General features: G+C 42.8%; 1 protein-coding gene across 1 annotated transcript in view; it reads left to right on the top strand.

The window, feature by feature from the left end:
- FNTB (farnesyltransferase, CAAX box, subunit beta) overlaps positions 1-15,256 on the top strand; it is an 84,400-nt gene that overhangs the window by 58,376 nt on the left and 10,768 nt on the right. Inside the window, exons 8-9 of the mRNA XM_066272832.1 lie at positions 9,954-10,083; positions 12,721-12,853. Of these exons, the coding sequence (XP_066128929.1) occupies positions 9,954-10,083; positions 12,721-12,853 (263 nt within the window). The remainder of the gene's footprint in view (positions 1-9,953; positions 10,084-12,720; positions 12,854-15,256) is intronic.

Below are 15,256 nucleotides of genomic sequence, written 5' to 3'. Positions count from 1 at the left end.
GGTGGGAAGTTAAGTGGTTCACTTGGGCTCTCTCTTGTTTGTTCATATATGCCTGAAGCAATATGAACTTCCCTCTTATCACTGCTTTTGCTGCATCCCATAGATTCTGATATGTCGTATTGTCATTTTCATTAGTCTGTATATATCTTTTGATCTCTGCACTTATTTCTTCTTTGACCCATTCATTTTTTAAAAGTATGTTGTTTAGTTTCCACATTTTTGTGGGATTTTTTTCCTCTTTTTTGCAGTTGAATTCTAGTTTCAAGGCTTTATGATCAGAAAATATGCTTGGTACAACTTCAATTTTTCTGAATTTGCTGATATTGTTTTTGTGGCCCAACATATGGTCAATTCTTGAGAATGATCCATGTACACTGGAGAAAAATGTATACTCAGTCACTTTGAGATGAAATGTCCTGTAGATGTCTATCATATCCAGGTGCTCTAGTGTTTTGTTTAAGGCCACTATGTCTTTGTTGATTCTCTGTTTGGATGACCGATCTAGAGCCGTCAGCGGTGTATTGAGGTCTCCAAGTATGATTGTATTTTTGTCAGTTTTTGTTTTAAGATCAATAAGTAGCTGTCTTATATATTTTGGTGCTCCTTGGTTTGGTGCATATATATTAAGAATTGTTATGTCTTCTTGATTCAGTGTCCCCTTAGCCATTATGAAATGGCCATTTTTGTCTCTAAGTACTTTTCCTGTCTTGTAGTCAGCATTATCCGATATGAGTATTGCTACACCTGCTTTTTTTTGGATGTTATTTGCTTGGAGTATTGTTTTCCAGCCTTTCACTTTGAATTTGTTTTTATCCTTGTTACTTAGATGAGTTTCCTGTAGGCAGCATACAGTTGGATTTTCTTTTTTAATCCATTCTGCTACTCTGTGCCTTTTTATTGGTGAGTTTAATCCATTTACATTTAGTGTAATTATTGATACTTGTGAGTTCCCTATTGCCATTTTATATCTTGCTTTCTGTTAGTTTTGTGTCTTGTTTGATCCTTCTCTTTCGTTTTTCTATCTTTTGTTTTTATTTGGTTGTATTCCATACATCTTTCCTCTGTTGCTATCTTTTTTATCTCATGTGCTTCTGTGGTGGTTTTTTCAATGGTGGTTACCTTTGAGTAATGAAAAGGGTCCCTACCCTGTTCATTGTAGCGAACTATTTTGTGAGTACTTTTGCACTCCATCGTCCTTTGCTACTGTTAATCTCCGTCTTCTCCCCCTCTTTCTTTTTGTTGTTGTCACAGTTTAAATTTGGTTTTATTGTGTTCTTCTTGGAGCTTTTACTTGTGGCTCTGTTTTTTTTTGTTCTTTGTATCTGATTGGAGAACCCCCTTTAGTAATTCCTGGAGTGGGGGTTTTCTGATGATAAATTCCCTCATCTTTTCTGTATCTGTGAATGTTTTTATTTCTCCTTCGTATTTGAAGGATAGCTTTGATGGGTATAGTATTCGTGGCTGAAAGTTCCTCTCTTTCAGGACTTTAAATATTGGGGTCCACTCTCTTCTAGCTTGTAGAGTTTCTGCTGAGAAATCTGATGATAATCTAATGGGCCTTCCTTTATATGTTGTATTCTTCTTTTCCCTGGCTGCCTTGAGAATTTTTTCTTTGCTGTTGGTTTGTGTCAATTTCATTATGATATGCCTTGGAGTAGGTTTGTTGGGGTTAAGAAAACTTGGAGTTCTGTTTGCTTCTTGAACTTGAGGCTTTAGTTCTTTCCACAGGCTTGGGAAGTTCTCATCAATTATTTGTTTAAGTATGTTCTCCATTCCATTTTCTCTCTCTTCTCCCTCTGATATACCTATTATTCTTATGTTATTCTTTTTGATGGAGTCAGATAATTCTTGTAGGGCTATCTCATTTTTTTTAATTTTTGAGTCTCTTTCTTCTTCTCTCTGTTGTGCCTCAAGTTGCTTGTCTTCTATTTCACTAATCCTCTCTTCTATCTGACCTGTTCTATTAGCTAAGCTTGTTACTTCGTTTTTCAGCTCGTGAATTGAGTTTTTCATCTCTGTTTGATTTGTTTTTATAGTTTCAATTTCCTTGGACATATATTCTTTGTGTTCATGGAGTTGTTTTCTGATTTCCCTATATTGCCTTTCTGTGTTTTCTTGTATATCTCGGAGGATTTTTAGGATTTCTATCTTGAATTCTCTGTCATTTAGCTCCAAGGTTTCCAATATATTAAATTTTTTCTCCATAGATTTTTCCTCATCTAGCTGTGTTACCTCTCTTTCTTTTGTGTCCATGATATTCGATTTTCTCTTCCTTAATGGCATCTGAGGGTGGTTTTGTTGATAGTATTAATGAGATTTAATAAAGAATAAAAAGTTAAAAAAAAATAAAAAAATAACAAATCGAAAAGAGTTGTTTTTTTAAAAAAAAGTTAATAATGAAATAAAGAAAAATAAAATAAAATAAAAATTTTTAAAAAAGGAAATTATTCCCCCTCTCTTTTTTTCCTCTCCTCTCCTCTCCCCTCTTTCTTGAGAAAATCTTGTGGTGGACTGTGAGTTATAACAAACAATGCCTGTGATGGAGGGCCTGAATTGGGGAAAAGTAATAAAGGGGCAAAAAAGAGAGAAAGAAAAAAAAAAAAAAAGGAAAAAAAATAGAAGAAAAAAGAAAAAAAAAAGAGCGTATGGACCCACAAAAAGCAAATAAGGAAAAAATTTGGGTCAAGAATAAAATGATTTGCTTTTAGGTGTTGGTTTTCTAAGAGTTATGATGAGAGGAATAAGAGGAAAATGGAAAAATGGGGGGACAAATTAAAAACTTACTATTGTATTTAGTGGAACAAGAACTAGATAATATGGAGAGCCAGGGATGGGAGCACTGCTAGTGAGTTAAAAAGGTGAAGTAAAAACCCCCCAAAATGCCACAAACATAGGTTTGAGTCCCAGATAAGATAATTTGTTTGTTATTGAGGTTTGAATGAGAGGAGATGTAAAGGAGAAAGAAAGAAACTAATATAGAGGGAGAAAAGAAAGAGAGAGAGAGAGAAAAAGAGGGAACCACTAAAAGAAGAAAAAAGAAAGGAGAGAGAGAGAGAGAGTTAAGGGTTTTGGAGTGCAACCCTCATAGAGAGAAAGGAAGAGAAGAGAAATGATAATGGGAGATGTAACACTTATGGGTAGTGTAGTTCAAGGAGAGGAGAGAGTAAGACCGGTAGAGAGTTAATCGGCCAAATTGGAGGAGGAAAAAAAAGTCTCAAGAATGAAGATAAGAGAAACAAACGAACAAATATAATAAAATGGGATAGGTTATAAGGTCTGCAGATTATTCTTGATTTTGAGAGGTTATCTTCTTGCTTTTTCTTTTCTCTCCCTCTTCCTGGTCGGTGACTCTGTACCCCGGGTTCTGCCCCTTTGGCACGCTCAGGTAGAGGTTTGCAGTTGATAAGTCTCTATGGCAATGTCATGTATTGTGCTTTATTCTCGTTGGGAGTCGAGGCTCATTAGCATTTATAGGCTCCGACAGTGAGAGAGTCCGTGTTCCTGGAGCCTTTCTCCTAGTCTTTCCTTCCTCAATTAGTAGCCTGATAGTCCAGGTATGGGGTTGCTGCTGCCTCTGCCTGGATAGTAAGAGGCTCAAATTGCTGGCAACTCCCCACTCTATTTCCACTCAGCACAGGGCTCTGGGTAAGGCTCAGTCAGTCAGAGCTGCTAGCATAATCAGGCGGGCTTTCCGCCCACTCGAAGACCTCTGGCTCTGCCACTCTATCCGGTAACACAAGCGGGCGCCCACTTCCAGGGCGCTTGGAGGAAAGTCTCACTCACTGTCTGCAACCAGGATATCCGGCCAGCAGTCTCACGCTCTGAGTGAAACCCCCAACCGCAGGGAAAAGTTGCAGCGTTGGAATTGAGTCTCGCTCCGTCCCCGTGTGCGGCTTTTGCAAGGCGCTGGGGCGGCCCGAGATTCCGCTTTGGCCCACACAAAGGCCCCTGACTCTGCCCCTCTCTGCGATAACACGGGCACGCACTGCCGAGGCACTCGGAGGAATCGCTCACTCCTTATCTGCGCGCGCAAACCAGGATATGAGGCCGGCCGTGGTTCCCTCTGAGTGAAACAGCCTCCAGCATGGAAAATCTCCACCGTTGGGATTAGTTCTCACTCCCTCCCGTGCGTGGCTTTCCCAGGGCGCTGGGGCTGCCCAGAGACTCTGCCCTCAGCCCACAGAAAGGCCTCTGACCCTGCCTCTCCGTGGGGCAACACGGGCACCCACTTCCGCGGCTTAGGAAGAAATCTCTCTTCCACTAACTGCGCACCGACCAGGAGACCGGGTAAAATGGCCGCTCCGCTTGTCTTTCTTTGTTTGGGTTTGGCGCGAGTGTTAGCTTGTATTGCCCGGGTTGCCACAGGATCAGATTTTCCTCGGCTTGGATCTCTGAGCCACAGCCTGGTTCGGCCGTTTTTGCTGCGGGGGCCTGGATCTATTCACCCCCTTTGCCCGCCTCAGTTTCTATATTCACAGTTACCAGAGAAAGCCGCCCTGTTTAGGTTAGTGAGGAAGGCGGAGCATTTCTTACTCCCTATTTCCTTCGGGGTTTGGTTATATATTTAGCCAATTTTTCACTCAATCATACCTTTGGGTGTATTGCGAAGAATCTGGAAGCTCCAAGTATAGGTTTTTCTGTTTCTGGTTGAAGATCTTGTTGAGTTTTGGGGGAGATTTATCGGTATCGCTTCCTACTCCGCCATTACTCTGACGTCATCCTTGTACCTCTTTTTTTTTAATGTATATATTATGAGTTCATTCCCCAAATTTCTTACAGAGCTATAAAATTACTCTCAATGCAGTTCAACACTTTTGGTAATGTGTGGACTGTCTTGTGTGTGTATTTGTGTACGTGTTCGTACGTGCGCGCGCGCATGCATGTGTTCTAAGTTACCGCGCTGGAGCCCTCTGCCGCCTGCTCCGCTCCGGTCACACAGGTTGCTGTCAGCTTGCTGCACAGCAGGCATCGAGGAGCTTTCCTCCAGCTCAGAATTCACTTCAGTTCTCTCTTTTGTTGACACCCCTTTTCTCTTGGTTTTACTGACTTATTTTAATGAAGCTCATACTCTAATAGATCTTCCAAAAGAGCTCTTGGATGATACATTAAAAATTTTTTAAATTAAGTTTATTGGGGTAACATTGGTTATAGTGAAACACTTTTAAAGGTTTGACATATATCTTTTTTTTTTTTTTTTCTGAAGCTGGAAACGGGGAGGCAGTCAGACTCCCGCATGCGCCCAACTGGGATCCACCCGGCACATCCACCAGGGGGCGATGCTCTGCCCATCTGGGGCGTTGCTCTGTCGCGACCAGAGCCACTCGAGCTCCTGGGGCAGAGGCCAAGGAGCCATCCCCAGCGCCCGGGCCATCTTTTGCTCCAATGGAGCCTTGGCTGCGGGAGGGGAAGAGAGAGACAGAGAGGAAGGAGAGAGGGGGAGGGGTGGAGAGGCAGATGGGCGCCTCTCCTGTGTGCCCTGGCTGGGAATCGAACCCGGGACTCCTGCACGCCAGGCCGACGCTCTACCACTGAGCCAACCGGCCAGGGCTTGACATATATCTTTAATCTCATATTCAATTGGTAGTTTATCTGGTTAGAGATTTCTAAATTGGAAAACTGTGTAAGTTGTATTCCTTCAGAAATTTTAAGCATTGCTCCATTATCTTCTGGCTTCCAGTGTCCTTGTTAAAAAGGCTGATAAAATAACCAACTAAATTTACTGAGGACTTGGTATGTCATACTCAATAGTGGGGCAACTATAGTTTAGCGATTGAGAGTATAGGCTTTTGAGCTAAACTGCATGCATTTAGTTATTTTTTATACTTTCTGTTGCTCAGTTGAAATTTCCCATCTTTTTATTCCTTTCAAGTATATTTTTCATCTTTGAGGTAAATATGTAATTATAATACCTGCTTTAAAATCCTTGTGTGATAATTTTTTTTCTTTTTCTTTTTTCCAAGTGAGAAGAGGGGAGATAGAGAGACAGACTCCCACACGCACCCTGACTGGGATCCACCCAGCCAACCCCATCTGGGGCTGATGCTTTGCTCATCTGGGGCTGTGCTCACAACTGAGCTGTTTTTAGTGCCTGAGGCGGGGGCTCAGAGCCATCTTCAGCACCTGGGAACTGATGTGCTCAAACCAGCAAGCCATAGCTGCAGGGTGGGGGGGGGGGAGAGAGAGAGAGAGAGAGAGAGATAGGTGGAGAAGCAGATGGTTGCTTCTCCTGTGTGCCCTGATTGAGAATCAAACCCAGGACATCTACATACTGGGCTGATGCTCTACCACTGAACCAACCAGCCAGGGCCTTATATGGTAATTTTAACATCTGGGTATCTTGGAGCATGTCATATTTTCCTGATTCTATATATGTCAAGTAATTTTTGAAATGTAGCTTAGACATTGTGATGTTCCGACCACTGTGCTTTCCAGCCTCCTAATGCCATTGTATTCCCAATTCATTGTGGTTTTGTTTTGTTTCTCTTTCTCTTTGTTCCACCCCATTTTCGGTCCCCAGATGATTTTAGAATCTTTTTGTTCTTTGGAAAGTTCATGCTGATGAAGCAAGATATGGATTTTTAAAAAATTCATTGTGCTAGGAACCAGGAGGTATCTTTGATCTGGAATTGCATATACTTTAGTTCTAAGAACCTGTATTATATTATATCTTTGATAATTTATTCTCCATTTTCTGTGTTTGCTCTTTTTATAACATCCTATAAAGTAGGGTTGGTATTCTAATTTTTCAAACATGTTTTGCCTATTTTTCATCTCATAATTTTTCTTATGTACTTTTTGAGAGATTGCTTTACCTTTCATCTTCTAATACTTCTGTTGTTTTTAGTTTAGCAACTCTATTTAAAAATTTCCAGAGCTTATTTTCCCTTCATTTATAGCAAAGAATGCTTCTTTCTTATATACTCTCCTGTTCTTGTTTTGGGACTATTTTATATCTGCACTGTTTTTATTTTATATTATGTTTTGTCTAAAGGTATAACTTTAAGGAGCTTACTTCTGCTTCCTACATTATTTCCTCCAATTTACTTTTGTTTGTTTCATACTGGAGACTTAACTCAGATATCTGGTATTCACATCAGGAGTCAAGAGCTAAAATCTGATGGGGAGCTATGTGTGCCAGGGTGGGCTGGGATCCAGCCATTCACTGGGGAATTCTCAAATAGCAATATGTGTAGGGGTTTTTCCTTGGGCATATGAGTTTCCTTAGGGAGGAATCTTCCAGATTCCTGGTTGCAGTATGAATTTGACAGCCAGCTTTGGGAAATACTGTAGGGAAAGGGGTTGGGGGTGTTTGTGTTTTGATTGTAGACTTACTTAACACCCTGTTCAGTACAGAGCCTCCTTGCTGCTCTCAGCTGTTCTGGATACCCTGGATTTTAGATTCCCTGAAACCACCCATCTTTCTTCCACTGGGTTTGAGTCCTTCTGCTGGGTACCTGGAGGTCTAACTGATTCTGATATAAATTTGCAACCATTGGAGCAGATCACCTTGCTTCCTCGCCCCTCTCTGGGCTCTAGTCTGTTGAGTCAGTTTTCTATTCTGTTAAATCAGTTACTTCTCTCCTTTTCTAGCTTTCAAAATTCATCTCCTGTCTGTATTTATATTCTCTCCTATTCTCTTTACACTTGTGGGCTTGTCCCTTACAAAAATTCTTTCATACTGGCTCTGTGCTCAATTCATTATGTTTAGCTAGAAGACACTTGAAATATATATATATATATATATGCGCATATTGTGTGGGCATGTGCGTGTGTGTGTGTGTGTGTGTGTGTGTGCATGCACAGAGAAAAAGAAATATAAACTGACAGGTGTCACTGCTGGTGAGAGGGACCAGGAGATCAGGGTAGGCAGGAGACTTATTCTTTATTGTTTATTTTTAACTGCAGGTAAGTTAAAATAAAGAAAGATTATAAGAGGTCCCTTGTATATGTATTCTTGACTCATTAGAACTTTTAAATTTGAGGTATTTTTGTGCTTCACATAGCCAAGTGTACAGGAAAGAAAATGTGGAGTGTGTGTTGGGGTGACAGTGGAGTCGGGGACAGAGGATGCTCAAGAATCAGTGCAGGGAATGGTAGCCAGTGTTTGACTCTGTACTCTGTCTGCACTGTGATCTCTCTAGTCCTGTGCCATCTCTGACAGGGTCTGTGGGTTCCCAGATGCCTGGCCTCAAGGGAGACGTGCCTGCAATACAGGAGGTATTTCCGCTTCCTTTCTCTCCCACCTGGAAGTTCTACCCACTCTTGGATTTGGTGCTCATCCACCTGTGCACCTGTACTGCCACTGGGATTGTGAAGCAGACTCACCTGTAGAGAGCATGACTATACATACGTATATACTTCGAGATTATTAGGAGAAAGTTCTCTGTTGTTACATGAAAATATACTGAGAAGAAAATTTCTTTATTTCACAGATAAAGCATGTTTGTTATAGTAAAGCAAAAAGGAGAAACTAAACCACGTGTAGTCCACTACCAACAACTCTTTTGGTATATATCTTTCCAGAATTCTAGAATAATCATACAGCACATTATCATTTTATAACTTTTTCATGTAATATATCAGGAACATCTGTAATATACTTCTATAGCACTTTAAATGACTGTAGTATTCGGTTGTATTAGATATACCAGGGGTAGTCAACCTCTTTATACCTACCGCCCACTTTTGTATCTCTGTTAGTAGTAAAATTTTCTAACCGCCCACCGGTTCCACAGTAATGGTGATTTATAAAGTAGGGAAGTAACTTTACTTTATAAACTTTATAAAGCAGAGTTACAGCAAGTTAAAGCATATCATAATAATTACTTACCAAGTACTTTATGTCAGATTTTCGCTAAGTTTGGCCGAATAAATCTTTATAAAACAACTTACTATAGTTAAATCTATCTTTTTATTTATCCTTTGGTTGCTCCGCTACCGCCCACCATGAAAGCTGGAACGCCCACTAGGGGGCGGTAGGGACCAGGTTGACTACCACTGAGATATACCATAATTTTTATAATTTGTCCCTTACTGTTCAGCTTCTTTTTTAAAAAATATTTTTTTTAAAAGATTTTACTTATTGATTTTACAGAGTGGGGAAGCAAGAAGTATTAACTCATAGTTGCTTTACTTTATTTGTACATTGATTGCTTGTTGCCTGTCATATGTGCCTTGACTGGGCAAGCCCAGGGTTTCAAACTGGCGACCTCAACATTCCAGGTCGACACTTTACCCACTACGCCACCACAGGTCAGGCCACTGTTGAGCTTCTGTGTTTTTTTCTAACATTTTAGTGTTATAAATGGGAATATAGTAAACATTCTTATAATCTGATCTTTGGAAACATTATTTTGTAGGGTTAATCCCTAGAAATGACCCTATATTACTGGGCCAAAGATTATGCATGCTTTAAAGACTAGAAAATACACTCTTAATATATGGTCTAACCTCAAATAATAATTGTAATAATAAATAATTTGAATATATAGGAAATTAAAATTTTAAAAAATAAGTTTATTTTAGACAGTTGTAAAGGTATACAAGATTACTATAGAAACTCTTGAAAATACAGAAGAATAAAGAAGAAAATATTAGCAATAAACTTGTACTAAGATAACCAAAATTAGCAATTATTTTTCAATTTTATTTTAACCTGGTGGCTATCATACTGTATATACGATTTTATATCCTTTTTCCAAAAAATGATTTGAGGTATTATGTTTGCTACATAAGTAGACTACTTCTGAGTTTCTTTCTTTCTTTCTTTTGAGGAAAGGCATTTCTAAAAGTTAATTAGGTGGCATCTTTCTAGTCATACTTGTCTTGGTTTAAGCTTAATGTGAATGAACACATTCTTTGCCATCCAGGGCTCTACATTTGTGCCCATCCACTCAGCCCGGCCCCTCATTGGTTGACACTGACCCTTTAATCTCCTTCTGCCAATCTCCTAGGTGTCAGAACTGGGAAGGTGGAATTGGCGGGGTACCGGGGATGGAAGCCCACGGAGGCTACACGTTCTGTGGCCTGGCGGCTCTGGTCATCCTCAAGAAGGAACGTTCCTTAAACTTAAAGAACTTATTGGTAAGCGTCTGTCGATCCATCTTCCAGCCCCAGACTCCTGGGGATGTGACTACTTAGGCTTTGGGGGAGGTTGGCCTGGGGGAGGGGCTGACAGAGTTCCCACCTTGAGCCCCTGAACCAGAAGGGCTGTGGTGGAGCTGTGATGGAGTGGTGTGAGCGCTCACCCTGCTCTGAGGAAGGGGGAGGAGTGCAGGTCGCTCTCTGCATCAGCCCCCTTCTTCCTCCCTTCCCCTCATCCTGCTCTGAGCCTTCCATAGTGTGTCAGGACGACTCCAGACAGTGTTCTTGAGTGCCTCAGACATGTGCTATGAGACAGAGTACCTTCTTCAAACTTCCAAGAAAAATGTACCTCCCTTCAGTTTATTAAAATTAGGGGTTAACATGTGTCTTAGACTATCCTAAGAGACAAAGTCGTGAGAAGAGCTTTGAGGCATTTTGAGGCCAAGTTTTATTACCTGCCATACTATGTGAACATTTAGTAACTGCATTTAAATTTGCTGGGCAGAGCAGGCTAATTGCACTGAGCGGGTGGCCCAAACACTTATATCTGGACTTCAAGCTCCTGAACAATATTCAGAATGAACTCAGAAAACTGTCAGCTTCAAGGAGTCACTCGACTATAGTTAAGTTATCATTGCAGACCTAGTGCACAAACATGCACACACCCACGGGCACCCGGGGCGATGCCTTTGGGAAGCATTTACTCCCTGACCATGACCTTAGAGCAAACCAGCTGCAATTGACATTCATCTTTTCTCCCCAAGTGTACATGTCAGGCTCCTATCGTAGGAATTGTCATGAGACCCGTTGTAAGCCCCTAGAGAGTTTCTGTCCTACTCTGTGAGCTGTGACCTTCAGTGTGTTGTCCTTATCCTGAGGAAGTCCGTATAGCATACTGAAGGTTTGCAGGTTCATACTGAAATGGCCAACTTTGTGCACTGGACTCTGAAATCCACCAAAATATGATTACTAGTAAAGCATGAAACATAGAAGTTCCATCTCTCAGGCTGAAATAAAGAATATAATTAGCAAATGCCTCAGTTACAAAGACAATATTCTAGATTTGAACCCTGTCTCTACCACTTCCTAGCCATGTGACCTTATGAAAATTGTCTAATCTGTTTTAGCTTCAACTTTGTTTCTCTCTATGAGGTAGAGTAATAGTTCCTTGGAGGTTAAAGGAGAGAACATATATAAGCAGCCTGGCACATGGTAGGTGCTCAGGAAAGGTTAGTGTCCTTCTTACTGAAAATACTCCCTTTCCTCATTTGCTTTGGGAGAACTAGGGCCTATATCTGAAGGGTTTTATATAGTCAAGAGAGTGAAGCCATGGGCTGAGATACTGGAAAAAATTAATTAGTCTGGCCTAAAAACAATCTGTGGGGTAAGTAAGATGAAGGCTATTACTTCCCACTACTTGAGTAATGAGTAGCTTACTTTCACTAAATGGCATCATCCCTAAAGTACTGGCTCATTTAAGACTGGGGATATATTAGTGCCTACATCTGCAGTGCAACTTTTTGTGTGGTTTTTTTTTTTTTTTGGTCTTTTAAGAATTTGGGATTATGACTCTCTGGGTGGGTGTTAAACAGGGGTATGCTGTTATCATCTAAATTCTACAACCATTAGCTTAAAGGATGACTGGAAAACCAACTCCATTGCCCTCCAGCCCCCTTTTTGGGAGGGTTCTTTGTGGCTACTTTCAAGAACTCAGTCTAGGAAGGATGTAGTTCAGGGGAGGTACTGCTGTGTGCTGTTCAGTTACGGAGACAGCTCTGGAAGCCCATGGCTGGTGGCTGCAACTGCCTTGCAGGGCTGGGAGGGAAATGCAGATGTCATTATCTGCTCAGCCAGTTGGCTCTGCTCTTCGCAGGGGCCCAACTGTGACTATCTTGATCGTAGCAGTAGAGTGTGTTTAGAAAACTTGGAAATAAGCAAGGAATGGTAATACCATGTGTGACTGCTGAGCGACATCCAGAGCCACTTTACAGGTCCAGAGTAAAAGATATCCGTCTGTCAGCCCCCCAGGTTCCCTGGAGAGAGGCTAGACTGGACAGGGCTCTCATTGGTCATCGGGACTCAAGGCTTCTGCTTCCAGTCTTGTGAGTGACTTGCTTCGAGACCTTGGATACGTTTCCTCAGGAACCAAGTAAAAGAAACGGTTTGAGATCATCTGACGAGATGTAGCACAAAATTCCATATATCTGCTTTTAATCAACCAACTTCCCTGAGCAGGGAAAGTGATTAGAAGTGAGCTGCTGGTGGTCTTGCCTTAAATTTCCCAGTGAAGCCCTGTTTAGTAAGAGACATCTGCAGGTCTCTTTACAAGCCAACCTGGCCTCTTGATTCTCTCAGCACCAGAACCCATTTGGAACCAGAGAAAGGGTGGCTCATCGTGTTAGGCTCTGAGCAGAGATCAATGCTGGTCGCTTCGAAAAGGTCAGCTTAAGTGCTCCACTCGAGGTCTGCGGCAGTGAGGGGAAGGGGGTGAGAGGCCAGAGCACCAGAACTTTAAGCCTCAGGAAGCCCCGAGACAGGAGCCCTCCTTCCCCGGATCAGTCTCTGGAGACCTGTCTTGCTGGGTTTTGTGTCTCTTTTTAGCTGACAACCCCCTCTCTCCCTTTGTCTCCTTCTCAGCAATGGGTGACAAGCCGGCAGATGCGGTTTGAAGGTGGATTTCAGGGCCGCTGCAACAAGCTGGTGGATGGCTGCTACTCCTTCTGGCAGGCAGGGCTCCTACCCCTCCTCCACCGCGCGCTGCACGCTCAAGGTGAGCCGGGAGCTGTGGGCGGGGGCTCCATGACTGCCCCCGGCTGCTACCCAAGTCAGGAAACCAGAGCGCGTTCTCAGAGCAGCGATTAGGATAACCCTGTGCAGACGGGATTTTGAGTTCCCAGCCTGGAACCTCCTCTTCTGCATGCACGTGCAGAATAGGTTAGGAGCTGGTGCCAGTGGTTTAGGGACTCATGGCTGCTTCACCCAGGCTGTGGTTAGGCGGAGGCGGGTGCCAGGCCTGGGCCCCAGGGTGACTGCCCCCTCAGCTGGGTGTGAAGCCGCAGTTTCCAGTGCGGTGCTCCATGTTGGTCAGATCAGAACTGAAAACCCATGCTGTGCCTGTGGTCACAAGAGTGACAGAAAGGCAACTGTAAAAGGGGGCAGAGAACCAGAACCCACAGAAAGAAGACCTACTGTGTCTGTCTGGCTGCGTAATTGCCACCCTCAGAGAGGTGGGATTTTAAAATGTTGAAGAATCTGAAACAGGTGTTTGTTCCCCCCTGCTTTACTGGAGGGGAGAGACCCATGTTCTTCTCTGTGGCGTCTCAAGTGGGAATGCAAACCCAGAGCAGGTGGACAGCAGGCAGAGCTTCCGGGAGCCTTTCTCCTTATTACCTCTTGGAATCTCCGGCTGTCTGCTGACGCAGGAGTTGTTTCCCGGTTGTTCTGTGTGAGAACAGGATGTCTCCGCGGAGCCAGCGGGAGAGGGGCGTTCGGGGCTGCTCCGCTGGGTGTGGATCTGTTGTTGGAGTGAGATCCCGTGGCCCAGGGGGAAGCTTTTCCTTGGGCAATCAGTTGCTCAAATGTAAAAGATGAGATTCTTTTCTACTGCTCACCCCCCTACCCCAACACACAAATATACTTTTTCTCCTTGTTTGCCTGTTCTCTTTGAGCCCCTTTCTTTCGTTTCTTGGTTTCATTTGAGTTGTGGCCACCTTTGAGACTGAACTAGAGTAAACAGAGCCTCTGTGCTGCCTTCCCTGAGAGCCCTGGCTGGGGCCCCTGGGCTCCGGGCTCAGAGCGTTCAGACCTATCAGCCCCCCTGCCTCTGAAGCCCACGCGTCTCTGGCTTGAATATTACAGTGGGGAATTCCCCAAGAGCCCAGCGTCTTCGAAACAGAAATAACATGGGGTTTTAGTGATCCTTTTATTGGAACTGGTGAGACTGAGCCCCTGGTAAAACTGTCAGCCTTTCACAAGCCTGTCCCTGGCAGGGATATGATGCCGTCACCCGGCGGTTGCCAGGAAAATGCGGAGCGAGCTGTAATAGCAGCCCTCCTGCCAAAGTCTTCCAGGGGGGCCTGGTTGACAGTCTGTTTATTGCAGCACACTTTCTGGAGGACCAGTCACATCCAGAGCTTTGCCTGTGGAAAAGGTTGCCTGTGAATGTCAGCGCTCCCAGGTTCTCGCACTGCCTGGAGCAGGCCCGGGCTGGGCCCACACTCGCCGCGTCTCAGACATGGTGGGCTGGCACTAGACAGGGTCCTGGAAGAAGGGAAGGGTTTTGAATAGTGGGCAAAATACTGACGTTGGGCATTAAAAGGAGATGCAGCATAGAAAGATACTTAAAATATACTGTGATCAATGTTAGGTTTCAGAGCGGTATATAGATAATTCCAGTTTCACTGAAGAGTTGACTCTAAAAATGTTACTAGAAGGTAATCTGGGTTGTGAAATGACAGGCGATGTTTGTTTTCTCTCTTTTTTATTTGTATTTTCAATTTTTCTATAATTACTTTGTATTTCTTACTTAAAGAAAAACAACAAAAGTTATTTTACAAAAGAAGGGAAATTATATAAACAAAACAAGTAGCAAGGTGGGGAAAATATTTGTGACAAATGACAAAGGGTTCATTCTTTAATTTGAGAAAGTCATCTAAATCAAGAAGCAGCTAAACAGCCCAGTTGAAAAGCAGGCAAAGGCTCTAAACAGGCAGAGAAAGAGCTGCTATTACTGTTACTTCTCCAACTGCTGCAACTACCGGCAGCTGAAAATCACCAAGCGCTCAAGGTCAGCCAGGGTCTGAACTCAGTTTTCACATAGATGTTCTCATTTGACGCTCTGAACAACCTTTTGAAATAGGTACTATTGTTATTCCCACTTTACAGATGAGGAAACAGTACATCAAGGGTAAGTGACTTGCTTTATGAATACCTGATTACCACCCACAGTGGTATCAGAGCCCTGCATGTAACCACCACGGATGGCCATTAATCAAACAAAAAGATGATAATTAAAGAAAAGCAAATAAACACAGGAAATGATTTGTTTTTGCTATCAGATTGACGGAGATGAGAAACTTTGATCCCCAACGTTGGGGAGAGTGTGGAAGCACAGGCATTTGTACTGTTAGTAGGGGTATAAATAAATAATGCATCATTTTTTGGAGGGTATTTT

Source organism: Saccopteryx bilineata, chromosome 4 (genome assembly GCF_036850765.1).
Source record: "Saccopteryx bilineata isolate mSacBil1 chromosome 4, mSacBil1_pri_phased_curated, whole genome shotgun sequence".
Taxonomy (NCBI): domain Eukaryota; kingdom Metazoa; phylum Chordata; class Mammalia; order Chiroptera; family Emballonuridae; genus Saccopteryx; species Saccopteryx bilineata.
The sequence above is the reverse complement of the archived record's forward strand: the minus strand, read 5'-3'. Positions and strand labels throughout refer to the sequence as shown.